The following is a 25511-nucleotide window of genomic DNA, read 5'->3' on the forward strand; positions in this document are numbered from 1 at the left end:
GTTAGAGGGAGCTTGTCATCCATGCTGGGCTGAGACTTTTCAGTTGGGCGATGGAGCTGCTTTGGGAGTCATTCCTGTTCTTGTAAGCAATGAACTCATTGGATGAAATGGTTCCTTTAGGCGGCCATTGGAATCTTATCTGGAGCACGTGTTTCTGTCTCCCCAGGGAACGTTCATGCCATAGGTACACGGACATCTAACACAGTCTCCCATCATAATCTCTAGTGTAAAAACCAGGGTAGGTGGCCATGATGGCACAGGCCTTTAATCCCAGTGCTCGACGAGGAGGAGGCAGGCAGATCTCTGAGTTCAAGGCCAGCCTGTTCCACAGAGTAAGTTCCAGAAGAGCCAGGGCTACACAGAGAGACCTTGTATTAAAACAAACAAGCGGACAACCAACCCACAAACAAAACTGAGGCTCCCAGAGCGGACGCACCTCCTGTTCCTTTATTCTCAATCTCTTCACCCTCAGTTCCCAACCTTACAGCTCAGCTTTGGCACTGCAGCTGTTGCCCAGATGTGCAAACCTGTTCATGGTGGACAGCTCCCATGAGCCTTCAGAGATAGGATGAGGAGGTTATGTGGAACACATGATGGGTGGCAGGTAGCAGGTACAGAAGTGGCCCCACAGTGCCAGAAATTTAGGATAGCATTTTCCTATCTCCATGGGGCGGTGACAGCATCGCCTTGACTGGAAAATGTGCTCTTTGTCTTTTGTTTGTAACCAATGGGAAAAGAGGCAGGGTGGCTCAGGGGGTTGGCCGCCTGGGGGTGAGGACGGATGGCCAGCAAGATGGTGGCTCCTTGGCATCACGCTGAAACCCTCTTTTGTCTACAAGGTTGAAACGTATGCAGGGACAGTGTGGCAAAGTGACAGCGCTTCAGACACCGGGCTGGAACACGCATGGTGACCAAGGCCACCGGGGCAGGAGGGCCTCTTCTTTTTCAGTATCCAGTTGGCAAGAAGGGCCACAGTGCCAGAGAACGGACTCCAGGGTCGGGGCTCCAGGATGGGCAGTCTTGGAGCCTTGTTACTGGTTGCAAGGGCTGCCCATCCAGTGATGGGAGGGCAGAGGGCAGCTGGTGGCTTCCAGTCCCCAGGAGGAGGCCTTCCGGGCTCCTGTGGGGCGGGCTGGCTGTCTAGCGATCTCGGTCTTGGCTAATGGGCCCAGAAACACTTCTCGGGGACAGACTCAGGAGGTGTCAGACACTTCCCTAGTTTTTCACAGCCTGGGGGCGCCCAATTCTGGAAAATGAAGTTTAAGAGAGTGAACTACAGTAATTTATTCAGACTTTTCTGGTCTGGGCATAGTTAACATGACGACGTGGACCTCCCGCCTTACCCGCCCACTTGGCTGCAGCTCAGAGATAATCCTATCTCCCTGCCTTCCGGGATCCTAGGAATGAGGAGCCCCAGGGCCAACTTTAAACACCAGCGCTGGCTCTGCAGGAAAGGGGGTGGGTGGGGCTGCAACCTAGGAAGCCGAGCACAGTAAGCCGAGCCTTGGGGCAGAACGTCCCCGAACAGCCTGCATCTCAGCCAGCTTCCAAGTGGGGGAGGCCGGGAAAAGAGGCCGCCACACCACAGTCTAGGAGTTAGACAGATTCCCTGGTAGTCGGGAAGACGGGCCATGTCTAGGCCACAAAGGAGCTGAATTTCCAAGTGGCCGGCCTGACTTCTTTTTCATCCTCCTGACTTGAGACAGAAGCATGCTAGCTTTAGATGAAGGTTTTGGCCTCCTAGCAGCAGACCCCTGCTGGTGGATGGGCTCAGCGAGTTCAAGCCCCGCTCAGGACATGACAGGCACAGTTCCGGGTCAATCAACCGTCCTAGCTTCCTTCAAACTGACCAACCCTAAATTATTGAAGAAAAATGTTCCCGAGACTTTAAAATCTTTCTTCTGTGTGTCTGCTGCACATGTGTCTCCTCGCCCCCAAGAAGTGCCTTTCCTCAGCTGCCGATTCTGTGTGGTCCTTGCGATTTCTCCGCTGCTGCCTCTGCCCCTTGTACTCCAGGTTTTTCCTGCCTTTTAATTGTTTAACTGGCAGAGAAAGTGAGCCTGATCAAAGCTTGCTAGCCACTCAATGGACTAAGCCTGTGCTACGTGGGCTGCAGTCTGAATGGGAACAGCAATGCCCCACAGTGGGGACGCTCAGGCTCCTGAGGCCCCAGAAACCCAGCAATCTAAGAAGGAGCCCCTGATCTACCACTGCTGGTTACAGCTCAGCATACAGTGTGGGACTGTCCCCTGAGCCAAACTGCTGCCGTCGTCACAGCTTGGATTGTTGACTATTGACTCTTCTCAAGGAGGACCATGGAACTCTAGTCAGATTGTGCGGCCATTCCTCCCAGTCCCTAATTCCAGGCAGCCTTGGAGAGGGGCGAGAGTACGCAGGTGGGGAAGGAAAAGGGGAGGGAATCGACTGGCTACAGACCCTGGTTCCAGCATGGGTGCTTTAAGTGCCATGCTCTGGCCTGTACCTCTTCACTCACTATGGCATAAGAAAGTCTATAAATTCTTTGGTTCCCCAGAGTGAACACTGGTAAATTGTACCTCTGTTGGTTACTGGGACCTCAGGAGGAGAGGTAGATGTTTACATCTCCCCGAGGGAAGGTTTAGCAATTAACGAGCAATACAGGCAGCAGTCAGAATGCAGTGAAGCTATTCCTCACTGGGACCCTCTGAGGTGGGTGCTATGCCCACCTCAGTCCTGACCAAGGCTACTTACCCTCCAACAATCCTCAGTGTTCGGAGGATGTTGTACATTTTCCCTCCCACACTGCCTGTGTATGGGGAGCCAAGGTGTCCTCAAAACTGGATGAGACAGACGCCTAGCATGGGCAGTAGTAGCCAAGCACAGGCAAGCCCCAGCACACACACGTCACTCACCATGACAGCCTGGTTACACACATTGAGCTGGGGCTGTCCAGGGACCAAAGACTTTTGGTGTTGCTGGACGACCTGGGTGGTCCTGCTGAGGGCATCCTGGTACTCATCGCTGGTGAAGCTGCAGAGAAGGCGGCTTTGGTTACAAGGCTGTCGTGCCTAGGGCCAATCAGCTCCTGGCAGGCAGCTCGGGAGGCTCACAGACATTCTAGGACATGAAGCGGTCTAACCTGGGAAGCCTGAGCCCTTGAGGCCTGCCAGAGGTGGGAAGAGCAGTCTGAAGCCGGAGTGGGCTATGGGCTCCCACCTTGAGCCTTCCCGGACAGCTAGCTGTCTGCACTGTGGATGGCTCTCCTGTTGTCAGACTCGGTCGGGGGTGGGGTGGGGGGCATGGGGACCCGGGAAGCTGAGCTGTGGCCGAAAGGCCTCCTGGTACTGCCAATGTGACCTGTGTGTGAAGGGAACCTGGGGAGTGTGGCTTGGAGAATCAGGGTCCCGATGACGATGACTGGGGTCTCTGTGGGAACTACCACAGCAGCAGGTACTAATTGGAAACATCTCTGCCTATGACACTTGGTTTCTCCTTAGCAAGCACTGTCTTATGTTCAGAGGCGGGAACAGGCAGAGGATAATGCCCATGGGGCTCCAGCACAGACACGGGTGGTATTTTGATTAATTTTTCACTAAGAAGATGTGTTTTTGTTCTTTTGAGACGGTTTCTCTCTGTAGCCCTGGCTGTCTTGGAACTCACTGTGTAGACCAGGCTGGCCTCGAACTCACAGAGATCCGTCTGCCTCTGCCTCCTGAGTGCCGGGATCAGAAGACACATTAACGGACGCAGTTGGCACATGTTCACCTCTGTACTGTCGCCAACCGTGGCACCACCATGAAGTCGAAAGGACATCTATGCCAATCAAATCTTTCTGTCATTTTAAATCGCGTCACTGTTGCCTGCACTATATGTCCTTGGGGAACTATAAATGAAAACCTGTAGGCTAGTACATCCCATGGGAACAAGTCTGTACCTAGAAAGCGTGGGGAGGACTGGAGGAGCCAAGGTCCCCACCCTAGGAGGTGTTTATTGCTAAGGGGAAGATGGCGGCCCACACCTTTAAAGCCAGCACTCAAGAGACAGAGGCAGGTCAATTTCTGTGAGTTTGAGGCTAACCTTGTCTACATAGTGAGCTTCAGGCCAGGGCTACATACTGAGACCCTTTCTCGAAAAATAAAAATAAAAATAAATGTAATGTTAAATTTCCCTCCCAGAGAAGACCGATTAAATTTTTTTTTTCTAGAGGTGTTAGGGATGGAGGCACTCAGCAAACACTCTACACTGAGCTACATACCCAGTCTGTGTCCTGTCTTGTCCCAACCTGTGTACCTCCCTGACCGTGCTGATGTCCACCTGAACACCTGTGTCATAGCCATCGGCTAGACTGTTAGGGAGCCTTTAGCTGAGTGTCAAGCACTCAGCCCACTCTCTGTGACGATGGCTCAGCGCGATGCACACCACTGATGCACACAATGGAGTAGAGAGGCTAGAGCCTGGGCTGTGTGCATGCCGAGCTCAGGCTGCAGGCAGATCTCAGGCATCTGCAACTCGGGCTCTGACAGGCCTTGCGGGGAGAGAATTCCGCATTCGATTCCTTAGATTTCTTCATGTCTCAGGAGGACTCATTAGAAGTCGGCCATATGCCCGTTATCCTGTAAGTTCCCCACCATGATTGTAACGCCAAGGGGCCTGAAGGCCTTCGGTGCTTAGGCCACTCTGCCCTTATGCTGGGGTTGGCTGCTCCCCGATAGTTCCGGGTCCACTTCTAGCACCGCAGCCTCCTAGGAAGGGGACTTAGGTCCCTGAGAACCAGCTATGTCCTAGTCTAGCCCCCGAAGATTTCAACAGGCACAGATGGAGTGGCTTTGAGACACACATAGGACGGGAGCACATGATGATTCCTTGTTGGTCTGGTTGGATCTTCAGAGGCTAGCCTCTCTGCTCACCCCACCCCTCAGCCCTATGTGGTGCCTCCCTATGCTTGTCTGTGCGGGCCCTTCTCCATGTGTGCTGCTATGTTTATGGTCTACTGTTACCTTCAAGACAAGTCTTGGGCATTCCACACTCCCTGTAGGTTCTGTGGTCAAATACATCTGTCATCCTACGGACTGTGTCCCAAGGCTCCCAGTCTGTGACTATCACCTCAGTATTTGAGAGACTCAGTGCAGGGAAGCAAGAGGCAGGTACAGTTTTACATAGTGTCTTCATGGGGATGTTCTCTCCAGAAATTCACCTCTGTCTTTCCTTATGCCCTGTCTTGGGAGAGGCATGCTCTCAGGCGAGGGAGGAAGTGGCTTTAGGGCCGGGAGTGGAACTCACAGCCTACAGAGTCTGACTACCTCTAGGAAATGACAGGCCCGGGGCAGAGGCATCTAGGATGACCCAAACTGCTGAGTACCAGCTGGATGTCGTCAATGAAGCTGGCATCACTGAGAGCCACTATGGTCTTTGGGTATGAGGCCAGTGGTGGCAAATCACACACACATTATCTCAAAGGACAGCCCTGCCTATCAACCCTGCAGACTACCACCCCATGCCACCAGAGCTCCTTTGGTTGGTGGCAACATTTACGTTCTAGTGGGCCTTGAGAAAATACCAGTCTCTGCCCAAGGGAAGGGAAAGGAAGCTCTACGCAGCCACAGCCTGGTGGCTAGAAGGTTAATGTACTTTAGTTCCACAGTTCCTCTAGAGAGGCACCTTCCTGCCTGGCCCAGCCTCTTGGCTTATCTCTGCCTTGTCCTAAGGTGTCTCTCCCCCTTGGTGTCTGTGTCCCTTCTTCTCTCAGAATAATGTCCCACCCCTATCCCGATGACCTCACTGTCATCTTGATCTTAACGGTACCTGTAAGACCACATTTCCAAAAGCGAGTCTTCTGAAGTGCTGGAGATACACAGGTACCCATGCAAGATTTAGGAGCAGCCTTGGGGACCTTCCTGTTGTCTCAAAGCCCTCTCTGTCTCCCGTTAGCAAGTCATGGCCTGTCACTGAGCAGGAGAAGGCTGTGTTTTCCAACCTGGCAGAAAGGCTATGGGGCATAGGACTTGTATTCCAGGACCCAAGGCACTTGCCATCCTGCTAGGGGAGCCGTGTCAGTCTCCTGGGGAGGGTGAGAATGAATTAGACTCCAGTCAGCTGAGGACTGTTAGGAGCTGGACTTTGGTGGACATGATGCCAGTCACTGGTCGTGGGTACAGGGACCTTTGAGTCTCGCTAGGGGAAGCTAGGAGGGGTGCTCTTGAACCCTGCAGCAGCCATTTAACTCACCGACACTGGTCGTAGTGGTTAGCCAGGTATAGTGACTTTGTCTGAAGCACTTTACTCCAGAATCTGGGGTCAAGTCCTTGAGTATCCCCACCCTCAGTCTTTCCCTCCTGTCGGTCTCAGGGCTGGTTGGTGTGGATGGATGGATCCTGTGCCTGGCTCCCTAGCTCTTGCCCTCAGCCATCCCTGAAGGTAGCTTAGAGTATAGAATCCATTGCTGGGGTTGTCAGAGAACTGGACCCAGAAGGGGGAGGGATGAGAGGCACCCAGGAAGAGAGAGCAGGAAGAGAGCAAGGCAGCCATCATCTAAGGTGAAGATGTGGGTTTCTGGGAGCCGGTAGGCTCTGCGTCAGCCTTGGTTGGGCTCCACGACCGTGTCTTTCGTTACCTCACAAAGGCATACATGCCCTGTGAGAGCAGAGGAGTAACTCCATGGAAGACAGAGCTCCCAGGTGTGGTTCTCACCTTTGGCCTGTCTGGCCAGTGTCTCTTCTGGAGACCCTGCCCCTGCCTCACCTGAGTGGGAATCTCTCCCCTGGGTCACGTCCCAGGTGGAAGATCAGGGGTAGCTCCGTGTGCTCTTCCTGGGTGTGGGTTGTGACTCCTGAAACATTCTGCCCGGGGCAGAAGTCAATGCCCTGTAATGAGAGGCACAGAGTCAGTGAGCGTCCTGGAGCCAGAAGCCCATGCTGCAGAGACACCCATAGTTCAGCTTCTCTCACACACGCCCATACTGCACTGTTCACTGGGGAGTGGGCATGAGTCAGGCAGAGTATGGCTACCTCTGGGCTGAGGGGGAGGATTCAGAGTGAGCTCCCTCTGGGTGTCTCCCTAAGTTTCCTTTTTTTTTTTATTTCTTTTTTTTTTTTCGAGCTGGGGACTGAACCCAGGGCCTTGTGCTTGCTAGGCAAGGGCTCTACCACTGAGCTAAATCCCCAACCCCCTAAGTTTCCTTTATAGTAGTCTCAACAGCAGGCTGTAATCTCAGCACTTGGGAGGAGATAGAAGTAGGGATGTCATGAGCTTGGAGTCCGCCTGGGCTACATGAGAGACCCTGCCTCAAAACAGATGAAACAGTCTCCTGTCTAAGGCTTTGAGTTTGACCAATGATGTGCAGAGGAGAGCTCCGAGAGCACCTTAAAGCCCTCTCAGTGTGTGGCCAGGGAGAAAAGTGGGCCTCTCAGAAGGCGATGAGTCACGAGACCAGACAGAGAGACGAGCCTTTTGCTTGAAAGCTGAGAGAGCACAGACCCAGAGCTAAACATGGGAGCTAAGAGCAAGGGACAAAACAGTCGTGAACGGGCTCCAGAGAAGGGCACAGGCTGTGTAATCATGACCACTGCATTCAGAGTACAGGGTGAAGGCCGACACACACTCAGGCCACACGGGGCCAGTCCCTGAAGCTTCTTCTCGGAGAGCTTGGGCTGCGGCTACCTCTCCTGGGAGCAGCCTGATTCCATTACGGTTGTTCCTGTGTACAAGCTTGTCCTTTGCCCTTGACCTCCCCTAGCAGATCTCTCTGCTTATTCCTTGGGGTGGACAGGTGTAGGGATGGAGAACGCCCCTAGTCCCGCCTCCAACCGTCCCAGACAGGAGCTGTGACTCAGGTGCCCTAGTGTCAGCCAGCTGGTCAATGAGACCCCTCACTGTAGGGTTTGTTTACATTTGATGTGCAGTGCAGTTCACTAAGCGAATGTCTGTGACACCAGTATAGCACCCCTGTGATGGACAACTGGCCAGTGTAGCAGTTTACAGTCTGTAAAGCAGGGAGGTCATAGACTACAGAGTCCCATCTGCACTGAGCAGCAGAGCCAAGCTGGGGACTGGAAGGACAGGTTATGCTACAGTCAGGGTTCCAGAATCTAGGTCTCCTGGAGGTCCTGTCAGGGGACAAACAGGCAGCACACAGCAGGGAACCGCCACAGTTAGCATAAAAATACCAAACAGTTAATGGGGAAGTCTGGATGGAACTCGTAAATTATAATTTGGATGCAAATCAAATAAGCTATTTAATTAAGATCCCGCTAATTGGTCTAGGGTTTCTCTTACAACTGCTGTTGTCTGAGTGCCTCGCCCTCAGGGCACTGCAGGAAAGTCATGTCTTATCTTCCCCACAGAGCTGGACTCTGGCCTGACTATGGATCCACGGCGGAATGGGGTCAGGCAGGCTGCTAGAAATCACATGCTGATTGAGGGACATGACCCTCAGGTCGTCTCACTCTCCTGGGAGATGAGAGCTCAGGGGTAGCAGCTGAGGCCTCCATCTTAGGTCTGAAGCTAGAACCTGAGGCTGTTAAGACAACACCAGGAATCCAGGAGTGAAGGCCAAAGACCTGGGTGTTTTCTCACACCTTCTGAAGTGCACATCAGCCAGAGCAGACTGTAGCCTTTTGTCTTTAAAAAAAACAAAAAAACCACCGTTTAACTGGGCCTCAGAGCTGAATCAGACCACGGGACCCGAGGACAGCTGCAGTGTACAAGAAAAAGTTCGGCTAATGACAACTCTATAGTTCAGGTGACCTCGGCCTCAGTGTTTTCTAACTCCTTAACCGGATGGGCTCTCCTCACACCGTGGATGCTGCGGAGGCCTCCTTCAACATGGGCAGTGTGGTACGGAACCCTGGACGTGGTTCTGGCTGGCACATCGGTTTGCCCTCCATCAACACCACCACTGATTACAAATGAGTGGAAGAACAGCCTCCCTACTTGTGACATAGGCAGGCTTGACAGGCATGTGGTGAGGGCGGTGGTCAGCTAGTTCACAGCGCATGGGACCCTAGGCACTTGGTAATATAGGGCGGGGCTAGAAGAGGAAGTGCTCTGTATACGAAAGGACCGTGCTCAAGGTGGACACCCAGAGAAGGATTGGGTGTGGAAGTGGAGACCAGACTACCAGGCTAGTCAGACTCAAGGCAGAGAAGGACAGGAGAGGGCATGGTGAATCGGTGTCCACGAGGAGCTGCTGCTAGACCTGGCGGTGAGTGGGAGGAAAAGCCCTAGGCCTAGTGACCTCACTGGAACACCAAGTGTCCTCTGTCCCTACAGCCATCTTATTGGGCGGACAGGCACCTAGTGTCTGCCCTCCGACGCCTTCTACAGGACCCTGACACTAACGGGTCTGGTACCCTTGTCCATCTGTGTGTTTTCTCCTCTCCCACCAGGCCTGCCTGACCTCTAGCACTGGGTTTGGAGGGAGGTGTAAAGTTTCAAACCAGACAAACAGCTGAGGTAGCAGCCTCAGATCTCCTCACAAGGCTCAGGGTCAGGTCCACTCTGGCTCTCACAGAGAGAGGTCCCTGCCTCTGGCTGTGTTCTCCCTCTTGCTTATGATAAACTCTCTCCTCCACTCTACTTGAGAATACTCATGTCCCTTCCTTTTACTTTTTTCTTTCTTTTCTCATACACGAGGGATGTTAAGGGTGGGGGTCTATAGGCCACACTGCACTACCTGCCCATCGGTCCATATGGAGTAGTCACACCAAGGAATACTGGGTTCCACCAGTCCCCAGACCCAAGAAGGAAGTGGAGCAAGATATTCAAGTGACCGGGAACAAGGCAAGCAGGCTATGACACCCTCCCTAAGGCCTGGCCTTTAGAGCAAGAGTGTGTCTAAGGTACAGAGTGACCCTAGCTAGCATGGTAGTCACAGAAGCTCTGGATTAACCTTCTCCCAGTGTGTTTGCCATTAGGAGGGGACAGTGAGCAGGCCTATGGCCTCTAGGCCTTGAATTGTGTGATCTGTGCCCACAAGCAGCTTGGATGAATTTGTCATCTTTTGTGGGACTCTGCCTTGCCTACAAAACAGCCTGTGGAAACCCTGGCAATTGAAATAAAAATACTACGCCCTCGTAAAAAGGGTGTGGAGGGACTTGTGAAGTACGAGGCCTCCACAGGCTGACCTGCAAAACCATGCAGGGGACATAAAGCTAAGAAACTGGGGCCCATGTGGGCAACCCAGGGCCATGGGGGAGGGGATGCATGCTAGGGCCTAGGGAAGCCCAAGGTTGATGCTGGCTCTTCTGGGCCTGGCTGTGACTTTAGCAGGTAACCCACCGTATAGACCTCAGTTTAAGATTAGGAGGGAGGGGGTGATGGACACGGGTCTCCTGACTTGGCTGGAGTAGCCATGGCTTAGGCTCCAGGATGATTCTCTTTAGACCGGGCTCCAGCAAGAGATTGACTTTCAGCCATCTAACTCTGGTCCATGAGGGATGAGGACCTAAGACCTCGGCTCTTTGGAATCATCGTCCCACAATGGAGAGATTCTGCTAATAGCAAGAGCTACACATGTTCCAGACATTAATATTCACAGACTTCATGTTCTGAGAAGCTAGAAGCTGTGGAAACCCTTGTGGATCCCATGCCACCTGCTGGAGCAGAGTATGGCACTGTTGGTGTCACTGCGGGTTCCTCATGACACCTTCTAATCCCTTGTGCAAACAGGACTACATCAGGACCAATTGGTACCCAACAGGCCGTGCGGATATGAGTTCTGCCTGGAGAACCTTCCAGACACTCACTGGCGCTGACAGGATGGGTGCTGGTCTGGCAGAAGCAGAGATGGGTTTTTCTGGACCCTGCCTTGAGGAGACCACAGGGCGGGGGCAGAGCACCCATGTGGCCTTGTGGTGGTCCAGAGAGGGAGCCACACAGGCACGACAGGGAACTCCTTCCTTCTGACTTTTAAACTACCCGAACTCTTGAGGAGCCAACAATGGATGCCCCAGAGAAAACCCCTGACAACCCTAAGGTTCTACTCACTATCACTATATCAAAAGCACTTCTGGGTCACAGGGACCAGAAGCATTCATGAACACCCAGAAGACAGGTGTCTTTAGGATACTGGCTGCCTGTACTGGACAGTTTTATATCAACTAGACACAAGCTAAAGTCATCCGGGAGAAGGGAACCTCAGTTGAGAAAATGCTTCCATAAGATCAGGCTGTGGGCAAGCCTTTGGGGCATTTTCTTTTCTTTTTTTTTTTTTTTTTTTTTTTCTTTTTTTTTTTCGAGCTGGGGACTGAACAGGGGCCTTGCGGTTGCTAAGGCAAGCGCTCTACCACTGAGCCAAATCCCCCAACCCTTGGGGCATTTTCTTAATTAGTGATCAGTGATGGAGGGCTCAGCCTATGGTGGGTGGTGCTATCTCTGGGCTGGTGGTGCTGGGTTCTATAAGAAAGCAGGCTGAGCAAGCCATGGGTAGCAAGCCAGTAAGCAGCACCCCACCATGGCCTCCGCATCAGCTCCTGCCTCTAGGTTCCTATCTTGATTCCTGTCCTTGCTTCCTTCCATAGCGTACAATGATGAAGTACGAGCGCCAACTACACCCTCTCCTGCCCAGTTTGGTTTCTGGTCGTGGTGTTTCATCAGAGCAGTAGAAACCCGAATCAGGACACCATCTCTGAGGCATGGCAGACGAATGTCTAGGGTGGCTCTCAGGCAGCACGAGTCGGAAAGATGGGCAAAGCAGGGGTTATGGACACTGTCCTAGGCTTCCCCAAATTTCCAAACAAGGCACCGGGGAGTCAGTGCCTCTGGGTCATAGCCACACGTCCACCTCGGTATGCGCCGTTCACCTGCCCACACACACCCAGTCCAGCCTGGCTTTCTGCCCAGCCCGAAGCCCTGCCTAGCTGGAGCCTCCTGAGCTGAGACGTTTGCTTGTTCAGAATGTTCTAGCATTTAGGCCTTTCATTAAGTGATTGTCTTCCCTATTAAGGCACATTAGAAGGTTTTCGTGTGGTGCTTAAGGACCTTACTGAGCCTGAGGGGATGGAGGAGGTAGGAATGACAGCCTGCAGGACTGCAGGACACAGGCCCAGGGCAGCCCCACGTGGGCTGGGGGACCAGCAGAGGCCTAGGCTATGTGTGGTGTGACCGTTCACCTTCTGGCCTTGAGCAAGCACCAGGATGTAGACACTGATGTCTCAGTTGTGGCCGGCAGCATCTGGACCTGGGCAGGCCACCCCTGATGCTGCCAGCCTGGAGGGGGCAAGAGAAGAGTGCTAAGTGGAACCTTAGGAGCATGGTGGGTAGAGAGGCCCTCTGCCTGAACCCTCCTTGCGCTCTCTGAAGACCACCTATGAGGGCAGTGCATCCTGGGAGAGAATATTTGCTCCTAGCAGGGTACCACTCACACACCCCTAGAATTTTCCAGAGCCATGTGCCCAATATCCATCTACATCTAGACATCTGGACGTGAAAACTAAGCCTGGGCAGGACCCATAGGGACACACGAGGAGGGAGGCTGTGAGGAAAATGGTGCCTCCCTTGTTGGTAGCTGAGAGATTCAACCCAGTTCTCCAGTGGCCTCCCAGTGGTGCCCCCTCCCAAAGAAGCTGTATTCAGGGGCCTGTACCTGTCTGAACTCCTCCCAGGAGTTGGTCCAAGTCCAGAGGTGCGCTTTGTACTGGCCAAGAGTGACTGCCATCAGTGTGTTGCCACGGTAATAAAATATGGGCCTGTTGTGTTGAAGAGAGAAAGAGTGGAGATCAAGTCTGTGTGTTTACATGTGGAGCTCCTGGCTGGGAGCAGCGAGCTGCCCATGTGTCCAGGTAGGTATCAGCTAATACTTTAAAGATGTGCTAAGGCCACAGAGAACAAAAGGCAGGAGGGAATTGGGGTGCACAGCACAGGAGGATGATTTCCCAGCACGCATGAGATCCTGGGTCCTACTGGCCCTGTGTGTGTGACAACAAGGCTACAGGAACTGACCTGAGTCATCCCCTGACTGGCCCTCATCCTTGTGGAGGCAAAGCCAGGCCCTAGGAAATGGGGCTGACAAAGGAGTAAAGCTGCTAACACTGAGATCCCCTTCTTGGAAGTAAGATGGATCTGGGACTGGGAAAAAAGCCAACAGGTGTTGGAAGGACACCGCCCATCCCAGGAGTCTTAAGATGCTTTCCTAAGACTCAGGGCTTCTAGGGGCCCTAATGGGCCAGACTGGTCTCTTTCCCAGGTGCACATCTCAGGTGTAGCTAAGATGTAACTAAGGTTCCAGTTCCATCTTGTCTCCCTCCAACCCAGCATCTACACTGTTTCCTCTCATATGGTCATAGCCAGCCAATGAGGAAGGTTTAGCCTATGCAGGAAGTCATGAGGAGCCGGGGCAAGGAGGCAGGACTAGAGGTGGGACAGACGTCGTCTAGTACCAACCTGTCTATGATGTGGCCCTGGAGCATGGTGGGGAGGAGGTCAAGGCCATCAATTACCCTGTCACTGGGGGGCTTCAGGCCTGCAAGGGACAGGCTGGTGGTGAAGAGGTCCATGATGCTTCCCAGCTGGTGGCTGACCTGAAATGGATGCAGGAGTCCTTCAGACGCTCCATCCTGACCCGATGGTGTTTGTGGGCCGGAGCCTGGAGTGGTAAGCACCCGGTTCTCCTCTGGGTGTGCAAATGTGCACGAACGCCCAACACTTACACCTGGCACACGCCATGGGTGGGAGCATAGCCAGGTTAAGTGGAGTCATGGGGCTGGTAAGTGGCAGATGGGACTTAAACTGAACATCTGACCCCAGAGGCAGGCCACACTCATGTCCCACTGCCCCTACCACATATGGATCAGCTGTCATAGCTAGACCCGGAATGCTAGAGCCCCTGCTCCTCCTCACAGAGACACACATAGGGGTCCCACTTCTCAAGGCTTAGCTGTCCCAAGAGAGTCGACAATGTTCATTTTGACACCTGAAAGCTACTGTGAGCTTTGTGGATCAAAGGAGAAAAGGTCGGGAAAGACCCAGAAGTAGCAAGGAAGCCAGGTGGAAAGGCACAAAAGAAAGGGTCCAGTCTTCTGCTTCACCCAGTCAGAAGGCAGTTCCAAGAGAGGCTGAGGCCACTACTGTTCATCCGTGGATGTACTGGCCCCGTGGAAAGTGTACCTGGCTGTTTTCTGCTCATGCCCTGACATAAGTGAGTGGCCGGGGTTCTTTTGTGGCTCTGCCTCCTCTATACAGTGAGTTCCCTCATTGGCTCGCCCACCCCAGTACCTCCCCTCATTGGCTCGCCCACTCCCCCGTACCCTCTAAGTGCTGCTGTGCTGGAGACAGAAGTGTGCTCATCTCTTTTCCCTGACCTCTGTGGCTTGGGATGGTCAGTGCAGGGTAAGCACAGCCCCTGAGAAGATACAGGTGTGGCTTTCTAGGAAGACAATGATTCCACAGCAGCCGGTCAGGACCTCAGCTGGAGTCCGGTTTGGACAGACTTTCTTTATTGCTCCTTGCTTGGCCCTCGTTCGACCGTGCCAGCTGGATACCCTGTCGAATTAACCTTGATCTTGACCAGACCCTAAGGCCGGCTGAAATCTGCTATCTCCATGTTGAAACCCCTTACTGCCCTTGCCTAACTCAGTCCCATAGCCCTGGTGTTCTGATGGGGCTCGGGGAGGAGGCAGTTTCTAAAGATAAAATGGCCGTGTCTGGACAAACAGCCCTGGGAGAGACTTGCATGCACTCTCTGCTGTAGAACCTGTCTCCTCACTCCCAAACCCCACGCACCCTCCCCTATAAAAGATCCTGCCATTTCCCCTAACCTCTTGTAGGCCTCTCTTTCCCGTGGCAGGGCGTCGGTTTCTCGCCGACTGAAATAAACAGTCTCATCTGCCGAGGCCACTCAGACTCTCCTCTCCTTACTCTGTGCCCTGAAATCTAACGGATGTGCCTCTTACCATGCAACGAGGCCCCTGTCAGACATGGCCATTCTTCCATAGCGCCTGCCTGGCAATATGGCATTCTTGCAAATGCATGCTCTAACCAGGGTCTCCCCACCTATGGCATCAGGGGAACAACAGAGGCCTTCCGAAGCCTTTGCAGGGAACAGAGAGCTTTCTGGATGGCTCATGGCCCCTTCCAGGTATTTCCCTCCAGAAAAGAGGGAAGGGGAGGGAAGGGAGCGTGTTGCATGCCTGAGGTGATTGGAAGGGGCGGGGTCCTGACAGGCAGTGCATGCGTCTGAGTGCACAGGCGCTGCTTGTGTACCAGACAGCAGGAGGATGCTCTCAGCTCCTCTGAGACAAAGCTGGAACAAAGGCTGCAATTACACCTCGGTCGCCAGGTGCAGCACCAGGGAGGCTAAGTGTCTGCTTGAAGGTGGATGGATGTCAGGGTGTCACAGAGCGCAGCCCAGACCCCAGGTGATCCCATCCTAGTTTGTGGGGAGCGTAATGAAAAGAAAAACAATCGCTCTGGAGCACGCTACGCTTTCCTCAGAAGGCAAGGCTGACTTGTGTCAGACCTCTCTCCTTAGCTGGTGCTTCCTGAGGAAGAGCTGTGGAAGCAGATGCTGTGAACCCACTGGACATAGCAGAGCAGGTTAGGGACCCTGGGTCTGTGGGAGCCTTGTCAGTGCCATGTCAGGGGCGCAACCCAGGATTGGATGTGGTTCCTCATGGGCATGAGGCTATTTCCCATCTCTCACCCATTGACAACTGAACCAGTGCTTCCTCAGCTTCCTCAGCTACATGAGGGCTGGCAGAGACAGCACCAGGACATGAAGAACAGGTGCAGCTGTGGGCCAGGTCCCTCTCCTAAGGGTCAGATGGTCATAGCTAATCTGAGTGTCCACTAGTATCTCACTAGCCACACTTCTTCCACGTGTGATGTGTTTAATGCTCGGGCACTCTGTTCTATAGAGGGGGCTGGCCAGATGACAGGCAGGCAGGCCTGTTCAACCAACTGGGAGAGCCACCAAGCTGCAAGGCTCTGCCGACCAGCGTGACCTGGAAGTCCTGTGTCAAGAGGTCTTAGGGAGAGGGTGGGTAACGAGGGGCAGAGACTCAGTCGGGTCTAGTTTTAGAGGCTAGGCACTGAGGGCAGGTCCCAGTTGTTGCTGGGGACACATGGAGACTGTCCCACGGCTGGATGCTTGTTGCCAGTTCTGCCCGAGTGGCTGGCAGGCTGGACAGGTGAGCTCTTTGGGTTTCCCTTTCCAAATATGTGCAGTTAGGTAAGGACTGTTGGGTGGGGACTGTTGTGGCTGGCATAACGGCAGCTGCCAGGGACATCTGCATTACCATCCCTGGACTCTGTGGCCACAAGATCCCACTCAGCAAAGGGGACATAAGAGAGTAGGAGGGACTAAGGGTGTGTTTCATCCGGTCTCTAGGAGGCTGGCTTGTACTGCCCATGCAATCCAGTATTCACAACACACTAATGGAGAAGCGGAGGGTGGAGGTAAGGAGGTGGACGAAGGCTAGCCCAGTACTTAACTCCAGAGGCCAAGAGCTAAGGAACAGATCTGTCCCAGACTCTCTGAGGAGCCAGCTCCATGACTTGTCAAGAGGCCAGCAGATCCCGGCTCCTGACTGTCAGCTATTCTCTCCAGCCCCAAGTATATGGAGGGAGGATTCGCCACTGCAGGGTGAACTGAGGAGCCCAGACTGTCTCCAAGGTCACAGGGGAAAGAGGCCAGCTGAGGAGCAGTGACATAAAAACTCCTCTCAACCTCGAGCACTTAGTGCTCTGACTACAAGTATCACAGTGGATTCTTGGACAAGCGGTGGCCTGGCTGGGGCCAAGGCCTGGGGTTGAGGGTGCTGTCTGGCATGAGGGTGGCCAGACTGAGGTCTCAGAAGGATACACACTGCATCCACGTGAGGCCCCACTTCTGGTCTTTGCCACAAAGGCATCAGGGTTCTCTGTAGGGCCACACCTGCCCCTTGTAGTAAGTCCACAGAACATGGGCAGCCAACTGACTACAGAAGCCTCCTTACCACCCGGGCACCAATGTCCCTGAGACCTTGTAGCAGATACAGCTTCAGTGTGGCACCTTGTGTGACTTCTGTGTGACTCACCTGGCCTGCGGCAATGTGCCCTGGCCACCAAGCGATTGCAGGCTCCCTCATCCCGCCTTCAAACGTGGTCTGCTTCCCACACAGGAAGGGACCGTTGCTGCCACCTGAGGATGAGAGTCACCACCCATCAGCTTAAGATGTCAGGGCCCAGATCCTCCGGGAAATCAGGGACACACAGCGCCCCTGGCTGGCAAGTGGCCTACCCTGAGTCCTGAGGTCATAGAGATAAAGGACCAGCAGGATGAGGTCAGGCTGCAGACACAAGTGGGGAAACCTGGGTGGCTAAGACCCAGGTAGTTAAGCTCTGGCTGCGGTTTTCTGAAGAGAGCAAACTACTCTTGCCTCACTAAAGCCACCAGCCCACTAGGAGCCACAGCTCAGAAACAAGGAACAGCCGTAGAAGCCCCTTCCTGTCACCTGTCACAGGCCACAGACACTGACTGAAGCTTTCAGTTAGTGTTCTTAGATGCTAAGATTCACAGGCATCATGTACTGGGGAGGGTCCTACTTAAAACGTGGTCTACCCTAGATGCCCTGTGGTTTTTACTCAGTCTATAGGGGCAGGGCACATAGCTGGAGTTTGAAGCCACTGGGCCCTAAACAAGCTTGTGGGAAGCTATCAGGGATGAAGCCCCCTTCGATCTGGATCCCACGGTCTTGGAGTGGGGTGGGCCTGTTCCATAGGGATAGGTGTCATAGCGTGAGCTGCTGAGGTCCATCTCAGGCCCCCAAATACAGGGGCAGGGAGAAACAAAGGAAAAGTCAAACAGAACTCTCATCCCATGGAAATGTCACTGTGCTCTGTGGCTTCCATGGACCGTGTTTCCTCTCCGTATGCAGCAGACAACAGCATGGAAAGCCGTCAGATTAGAAGCCCAGTGGCTCTGCTCACCTGAGCCAGGCTGACTGTGTGGATGAGACAGAGGTGTGGGCACCAGTAAGGAGATGTGTGTCGGGGGAGGGCACCAGGCCTGAAGGCGGCCATATTCTTTTTCTACTTCTTAGGTTAGGTATGGGCATATGGGGCTTTAAATTTTTTTTAAAGTGTTTTAAAAATCAAACTCTAGCAAGTTTTGTTCAAGGAAAAACTTTCCTGGTTCACTTTGTGTCAATCTGTTCGGGCGTGATTCTAGTAACACTAGGATCACCCAGGTCAGTGATAGGCAGTGGGCATACTCCGTCGTATTTTCCGCTCTGAAATAATGGAGCTGAATACTTGAAATTTGAATGGGTGCCCAGCTCCATATTATTGCCACTGTAGGGATGGACACCAGTTCTAGCCGACCTGGCATAGGATTCTATTTCAGGTTTCCTCAAAGCTGGGCAGTTGTCGGTGAGGAGAACCAGTTTTGCTTGGCCCTGTCTGACCATCTTCGGAGTCCGCTGGTATCTTAGGATATACTTGCATTTTTTTATAGCAAGTGGGAGCCCGGCGCTGACAGACTGCAGAGACCTTTTCCATCATTTCTGTGGCTACCATTTTCTACCTTAGATGCAGGATGGCCTCTGACCTTCCACACAGGAGAGCAGGTGCCACGATCTTGAGGTAATTGTTAGAAATGCCAGGCACCTTCCTTCCCACCCTGAGAGTTGGCCAAATGGGTAACAGTTGAGCTCTGGGCATCTTCTGGGAGGGGATGGGGTCCTGCTCTTTTCTCTGATGTATGCAGAAACTCGCTGAAGAAGAACTAAGGTTGCCCATTGAGCTGGGTGTTGAGAGACTCCAGGTCAGCCTGGCTCCACCTGGTGCTCTGTTCTATTACCAAACCGCTTTTGTTTGGTTTATGAAGGCTGCACTGGGTTAGTTCACCTGAAACCAGGAAGCCCCGGGGCACTGGGCCGTAGGACTGACTGTAGGACTGACTGTGCCACCTGAAGTATCAGGGCCAATGCTGCCTAAGGGGGGTACAGGCTGGGGAGATTACTGGGCCCTCAGCCTTGACTGGTAGCCTTGTATGGGTTGCTAAGCATCATGGGTAGGTGTCTCAGATCAGTCCATTGGATGGCTCCCAAGGCTGAAGGTGTTATTCCTGCCACCTCTGTAGCAGCCAAACCGCTCTTCCCCAGCACCAGCAGGTGTTCTGCCAGAGCCCTGGCTGCCAAAGTCTCCTGCAGCCTGAGGCTGTGGTAAACTGGCTTCCTGCAGGTAAGGACTTTTCTGAGACATTCCCTCCCCCTGACGCTTGCCTGTTCTTTCTCAAAGGATTCAAAAATCATGCAAATGCAGGCCAGGCTTGAGTCAGCAGGGCCAAGATGCTGCTGCTGGGTGGGTACCGTATTCTGGGAGGTCTGGGAGTGGCTTTCTAGCCAGTGACCTGGGCCTGAGGATGGGAAGCAGAACTTGCCTTCTTTGGGAGCAGAGATGAGCGCTGCACCGTTGTCGGATGTGAAGAAGACAAATGTGTTCTTACTGATGCCCAAGTTCTGCAGAAGGCTCAGGATCTTTCCAACACTGTCATCTATTTCCCGGACAGCATCGCCATACCTGCAGGGGAAGATGACGCTCTATCAGACAGCAAAGGGCATTAGTGTTAGCATTCTGTCTAAGCTCCGCCCCCACAGCCAGGTGTGCCTGACACTGTAAAAGGGGCTGCTTACCCCCTCCTCACTCTCTTCCTCTTCCCCTCTTCCCCTTCGTCCCTTCTTTCCCGTTCCCCTCCCCGCTTCCCTCCTCGTGCTCATGGCCAACCTCTACTCCTCTCCTCTTCTACTCTTCTCTCTCTTGTTCCTCTCGCTTGTCTCATCCTCTCATTAAACCTCTCCACTGTGGAAACGTGTTGGTCTGGTGTGGTTTTTCTGGACTCGAGCCGAGATTTCTACCCCAACAATTAGTGTGACCCAAACACTAATGTTGTCACTTCAGAGGTGACCAGTGGGGTGTCTAGCTGCTCCTCAGAGGGACGTTCCAGCTCAGTACAATTGCTTCATTGCAAACACTGAGGGCATAAGTACCTTGCTTTCCTTTCATCGATGATCCCGGGCTGGAGGGGGTTTCAGAGGCATTGATGTTTTGTATCTTTCTTTTATGGTACTAGGAATTGAACCCAGGGCCTCATGTATTCTAAGCGTCTCCACCATTGGGAACCATCCAGGCTGCTTTGGACTTTCCACAGTGGCCCAGACCAGCCACTCAGCGATCCTCAGTATAACTGAAGGCCGCCATGGGGCTTACGACTCACCGCCCTCGAAGGCTGGTACCCAGGAACTGTTTTGAGGCATACACTGGTGCGTGTGTGGCGTCGATGGCCCAGTAGAGGAAGAAGGGGCTCTGCCTTGCATGTTGTGTCCGGATGAAGTCCAGAGCTTCCTGTGGGAAAGGCCTCCATTCTCCTCTGCTGCTAGACAATCCATCATCCCCCTGCCTCCCCAGCTTCCTCCCGAATCCTTGCCTCACCCAGTCTGCTCAGCCTTACTTGTAAGTAGAGTTGGGTAAGGTTAGCTTCCCCGGTCTTTAGGTTGATTGGGAACTCTTCATAAAATCTGAAAGCAAAACTCAAATATCAGAATTTAGTCAAGAAAGCAGCCCCTTCCTCGATTTCACTGAAAAGTCGGTGAAGCACGCAGAGCAACTAGGTGATGATGATCCTGTCTGAAGTGACAAGGCCATGATGGCTCCAGCGTGTCAGATGAGTTAGGACAAGCTGGGGGTATGTGTGCCGCAGGGATGGGAAGGTCAGGAGGTGTAGCTGAGTGTGTGTGTGTGTGTGTGTGTGTGTGTGTGTGTGTGTGTGTGTACATATGTGTGTATATATGCATGTAAGTTCAGGTGTGCATGCAGTAGGCGCACATGTATGTAGAGGACAGAGGGTAGTATCCTTTGGGCTGGGTCTCCTTCTCTTATTAATGTTTTTGAGACAGGGATTTACTGCATCGCCCTGCCTAGCCTGGGGCTCACTATGTAAACATAGTGGCCTCAAGCTCACAGAGATCTGCCTGCCTTTGTCTTCTAACTGCTAGGACTAAAGGGTGTGCCTCCATCCTGGGCTGGAGTCTCTCACTGGCTTTGAGCTCACCAATTGGACTCACGGGCCTCGGGGAAACCTCCTATCTCAGCCTCCCCAGAACTGCAATTACAAAGACTTGCCCAGCCCTGTGTTTGTGAAGCCAGCACTCTATCCACCGAGCCATCCTCCCAGCGCCAGAGGCTGCTTTGTGAGAGGTGAAGATGTCCTATAGCCTGCTGAGAGGTAACTGTCCCTGGGTACCCCAAAGGCCCTTCAATAGCTCCTGAAGAGAGAACGCTCATTTTTTTTTTTTTTTTCTTTCGGAGCTGAGGACCGAACCCAGGGCCTTGTGCTTGCTAGGCAAGCGCTCTACCACTGAGCTAAATCCCCAACCGAGAACGCTCATTTTTTAAGAGGGCAATGTTTGGCTTAGCCTTGAGGTCTGCAGATAGAAGAGCTTCCACTCAACTTAGGAGGAAGGAAAAAGAAAAATCAAGCAATCAAAATTCAAGAAAGATGAGTCGGGTCCTGGAACCCAGAGTCACAGGCTGGAGGTACCCTCTGAGGCCTGGCCCAGGGGAGCTCCCCTCCTGACTAGGGTCTCTTTTCGTGGTGACAATGGCAGTCCCTGGAGTGGCTCTCACATCTCCTTTCTTGTGTACAGCTGATAGGCCAACTTATTGATGAAGATGACAGCTACTTGAGAGTGCACAGGTCCTAGACATCCCCTCCCCCAAATACAAAGCTATGATCACACCTTGGGCACAGGAGGTCCTTTGAGTCACATGTCTGAAAGGAATCTGACTACAGAAAGGTTAGAAGTGGCCTCAGGTGAGTCTTATGAGGTCCTAGGCAAAATGGCCAAGGAAACAGAGCGCGCGCTCTCTCTCTTTCTCTCTCTCTCTCCCTCTCTCTCTCCACGTAGGATACTAGACACCATTCAAGAACGTCAATCCTAGGGGTTGGGGATTTGGCTCAGGGGTAGAGCGCTTGCCTAGGAAGAAAAAAAAAAAAAAAAAGAACGTCAATCCTATTCTTCAGCAAGTACCAGAGGCAAAGGACAAAAGCGAAGGCCACAGGAATGGGACAGCAGGGGGTAAGGGAAGGGGTTCTGTCTGTTACCTGCCAACCATTTCCCAGTCCCTGTACACAGGGATGTTGGGCTTGACCTTGTTGTCGTACGGTCCAAAATGACAGTTGGGGGATCCAAACCACTCATCAAATCCATGCTTCAGGGGGTGGAACTGGGGTCTATGACCTAGATGCCTAGAAACAGGAAGGAACCCAAGATAACTTCAGAGATCTCCTCACTGGGGGACATTACAATGGTTTGATCATCAACAACACATCACCATCACAATTGTCAACTGTATAAGCAGCATGTCCGCATTCCAGCACCCCCTGGTCTGGACACTCCAAGACACAAAAGATTAAGACCTCACTTTAAGAGGGAGCACAGGGACCTATCTGCACCCCACAGATAATGCTAGCACCTAGAGCTCCAGGCACATGCAAGGGCGTCCAAGCATGACTCAGGGCATTCCAGCAGAGCACAGTGTCCTGGCAAAGCTAAGGGCTTCTGGGCACAGCTGAGGGTGTCTCAGCACAACCAGTGGCATCTGGGGCATTTGGGCACAATGAGACCCAAAAGAGAGTTTAGGGATCCCTTCAGGATTCTGGAAGGATGAACCGGAAGGGTGGTTGCATGGGGAGAAATCTCCCAAACGCCTTGAAACCAGCTGGACTCAAATGTCTATGTTAGCCATCTCCAGAATCTAGTCGCTTCCTCCTGGACACTCTATCCTTTATCCCCAGGGACACTCTAAGGTCCTTAGGTTTCTAGCCAGGCAGGTGGCGGCTCCATTTCTTACACAAAAGTCAGAGTATTCCACCAGCTCAGGGGAGCGCACCAGGAAGGTGGCCGCAAGGGAAGATGGCTCACTGGCTTAGGGCTGTACTCTCATCCTCAGAGCCTAGGGTGTGAGGAGAAGAGAATATGGCAGTGCGTCTACTCTGGTGATAGTGGGAGCTCTTTGGAGAGCGAGGCTCATCTCCTCTGAGAGGGGCCCACAGAGTAAAGCTTCACGGGGTTAAGGTTCCCCCTCAGGCAAAGCTACAGGATCCCTGTGTGAGGCCCCACCCTTCTTTCACCTCCACACCCCATGCCAGTCAGGTGTTAGCTCACGCTTTCCCATCCTGTCACCTTTTCTCTCAGGGACACTTAATTGAAAGCCCTCCATCCACTGGTAGCTAAAGAGCGTTGCCATGACAACTCCAAATCCTTGCCTCAGTGGTCAGCAGTCCTGGGCTATCCCTGAAGCAGGGCCTGCCCTTCCTGGGAACCCCAGCTCCCACCTGTTCTTCACCCAGAACTGTTTATCTGTATTGTACCCACCCGCCCCCCTCCAACACATAGACAGCTTTCAACACAGCGTCCCTGAGGTGGAGAGTGTCCTTTTTCCCAGCTGTGCTTGGGACAGGCTACCATGGTTGAAGGGCTTCAGGGAGGATCCAGGCAGCGTGTGCAGATCCAAGGTCGCCATGTGCTCATTCCATAGGTAGAATTAAGGGACAGCAGAGGAGTCTTGGGGGATGGACTGGCTGGTCAGCGGCTACTCTATCTGCTCTCAAGGGAAGGACAACTGTCTAGGGCTCGGTTTCCTCACTTGGTGAGACTGGCACAGCATGGTGGGCTCTGTGGGCTTGTTCTGCCTGATGGCTGCACACGGAGAGCCTTTAGAGCTCTTCTCTGACCTTCACCCACTCAGTATCTAACCTCTCCTTTCAGGGCAGTGCCTCTATGTCGGCCACACTCTCGGGCCCACTGCAAGCTACTCATCCTTTCTAAGCATCAAAGGGCAGATGGGAGGTCTTGTGCCCAGGTCCAGCATCCTGGAGCCTGTTCGCGGGGAAGGATGACTAGAATTCTGCCCGGAAACAGCTGTAACTCTATGCACTTGGTCCTAACAGTGGTTGGCACTAACTAGGAGGTAGGCAGGACTGGAGAGTGGGCTGGCCTCACTCACTCGCTTTGGCTGTTGGCAGATTGTGCAACAGTCTAGGCTAGTCCGGGTAGGGTTTGCTCAGGAAGATGAGGTACGCGTGAAGGACGCAGGGCAGTCCTGGCTGCAGCTGATAGCACTGGACTAAACCTTGCTCACAGAAGACCAACTGAAGCTCTCCCTGTGGCCTGAGAGCCTGGCCTCACTGCCGGCCTCTGCTCACTGTGTCTCTCAGAGTTCATCAGTGCCGCTCCTCTTGGTCGCCTCTTTCTATCAGAAGCCATCCAGGAAGCTCTGTAGAAACTCCGTTCCCGTTCAGCTCTGCCCACCCAGTCACTGAGAGCAGGAAGCTAAGGATGTAGCAGAACCGTCAGGCAAGACACAAGCATCTCTGGCTATGGTGGGGCCTTAGGCTCTTTGCTCTCTCTCTCGCCCAACATGGTTTCCTAGAATTCTGTGCCACCTGCTTGGGAGTCTGTGCAGGGTAGGAGGTCCTGCCTGTCGGCTCTTCTCTGCCTCATCCCTGTCTCAAATGTGCGTGAGAATGTGGCTGGCCCATTTAGTGACATTTTACTGGGCACAGCTGGGGCGAGATGGCAGGCAGCATGGTGGGAAGGAACGGGTAGGCAGGGATGGCTGAGTGCTTGCTCAGTGTCCTGTTGAGTCAGCCCTGTGTCTCGACCTCCTGCTGGAATTGAGATCTTGAGCTCTTTAGTTTAGTTTATGTGAGACAGGGCCGCACTGTGTCGCTTTGGGTGGCCTGGAACTTTCTATGTAGATCAGGATGGCCTCAAAAATGGCCTCGAGGGTTGGGGATTTAGCTCAGCGGTAGAGCGCTTGCCTAGGAAGCGCAAGTCCCTGGGTTCGGTCCCCAGCTCCGAAAAAAAAGAACCAAAAAAAAAAAAAGGATGCATTTTTATTTTATTTTACATGCACAGATGTTTTAGCTGCATGCACATCTGTATACTATGTGCATGCCTGAAACACCGTGTTCCTGAGAGCTCCCCACAGAGATTATAGAGAATGTGTGACAATGGTTCATGACAACGGATTATAGATAACTCAGGTAATGGATTACGACCCCCATATCAGCTTGAGACCTTGCCTCAGAAAACAAAAACAAACAAACAAACAAACAAACACCCTACAAAATTCTAGATGGACCTGGAATCGAGATTCTACTCCTCCCAAGAGGTAGGTGTCGGACTCACCACTTGCCCACGATCTTGTTGGTATAGCCTGCTTTCTTCAGGAGCTCAGGTAGGAGGTGTTCTGAGTTAGGGATCCCACCCATGATCTCCTGAGGTGTGTAAGCTGGAAGGACAAGTATGAGATCTCTGCAATGGACACACACACTGCCCCACTAAGGTGGACAGACAGGCAGAACAGTGGTCACGGTAGGGACGCTCCCCAGGATTTTCCCAAGCACCCCCCCAAGTCAGCACCAACATGGTGGGGATGGTGCTGTGGTGCCTCCACTCTGACCTGTCTCGCCTCGGCAGCCTGGTTTGCCATTTGACACCACACCTTTCCCCACTGTTCTCCTGGTCCTTACCATGCCCTTTCCTTCAAGGCCA

The 25511-nt window shown here is 53.1% G+C and overlaps 1 protein-coding gene across 1 annotated transcript in view; it reads right to left on the reverse strand.

The window, feature by feature from the left end:
- Positions 1–1095: 1095 nt before the first annotated feature.
- Positions 1096–25511, reverse strand: part of Galns (galactosamine (N-acetyl)-6-sulfatase) — a 32363-nt gene continuing 7947 nt past the window's right edge. The window contains 11 exon segments of the mRNA XM_032887544.1: positions 1096–1246; positions 2892–3009; positions 6718–6839; positions 12560–12662; positions 13357–13493; positions 16989–17092; positions 19334–19473; positions 20168–20295; positions 20402–20468; positions 22055–22198; positions 25146–25248. Of these exon segments, the coding sequence (XP_032743435.1) occupies positions 1160–1246; positions 2892–3009; positions 6718–6839; positions 12560–12662; positions 13357–13493; positions 16989–17092; positions 19334–19473; positions 20168–20295; positions 20402–20468; positions 22055–22198; positions 25146–25248 (1253 nt within the window). The 3' untranslated portion in view covers positions 1096–1159.

Source organism: Rattus rattus, chromosome 17 (assembly GCF_011064425.1).
Source record: "Rattus rattus isolate New Zealand chromosome 17, Rrattus_CSIRO_v1, whole genome shotgun sequence".
Lineage (NCBI taxonomy): Eukaryota > Metazoa > Chordata > Mammalia > Rodentia > Muridae > Rattus > Rattus rattus.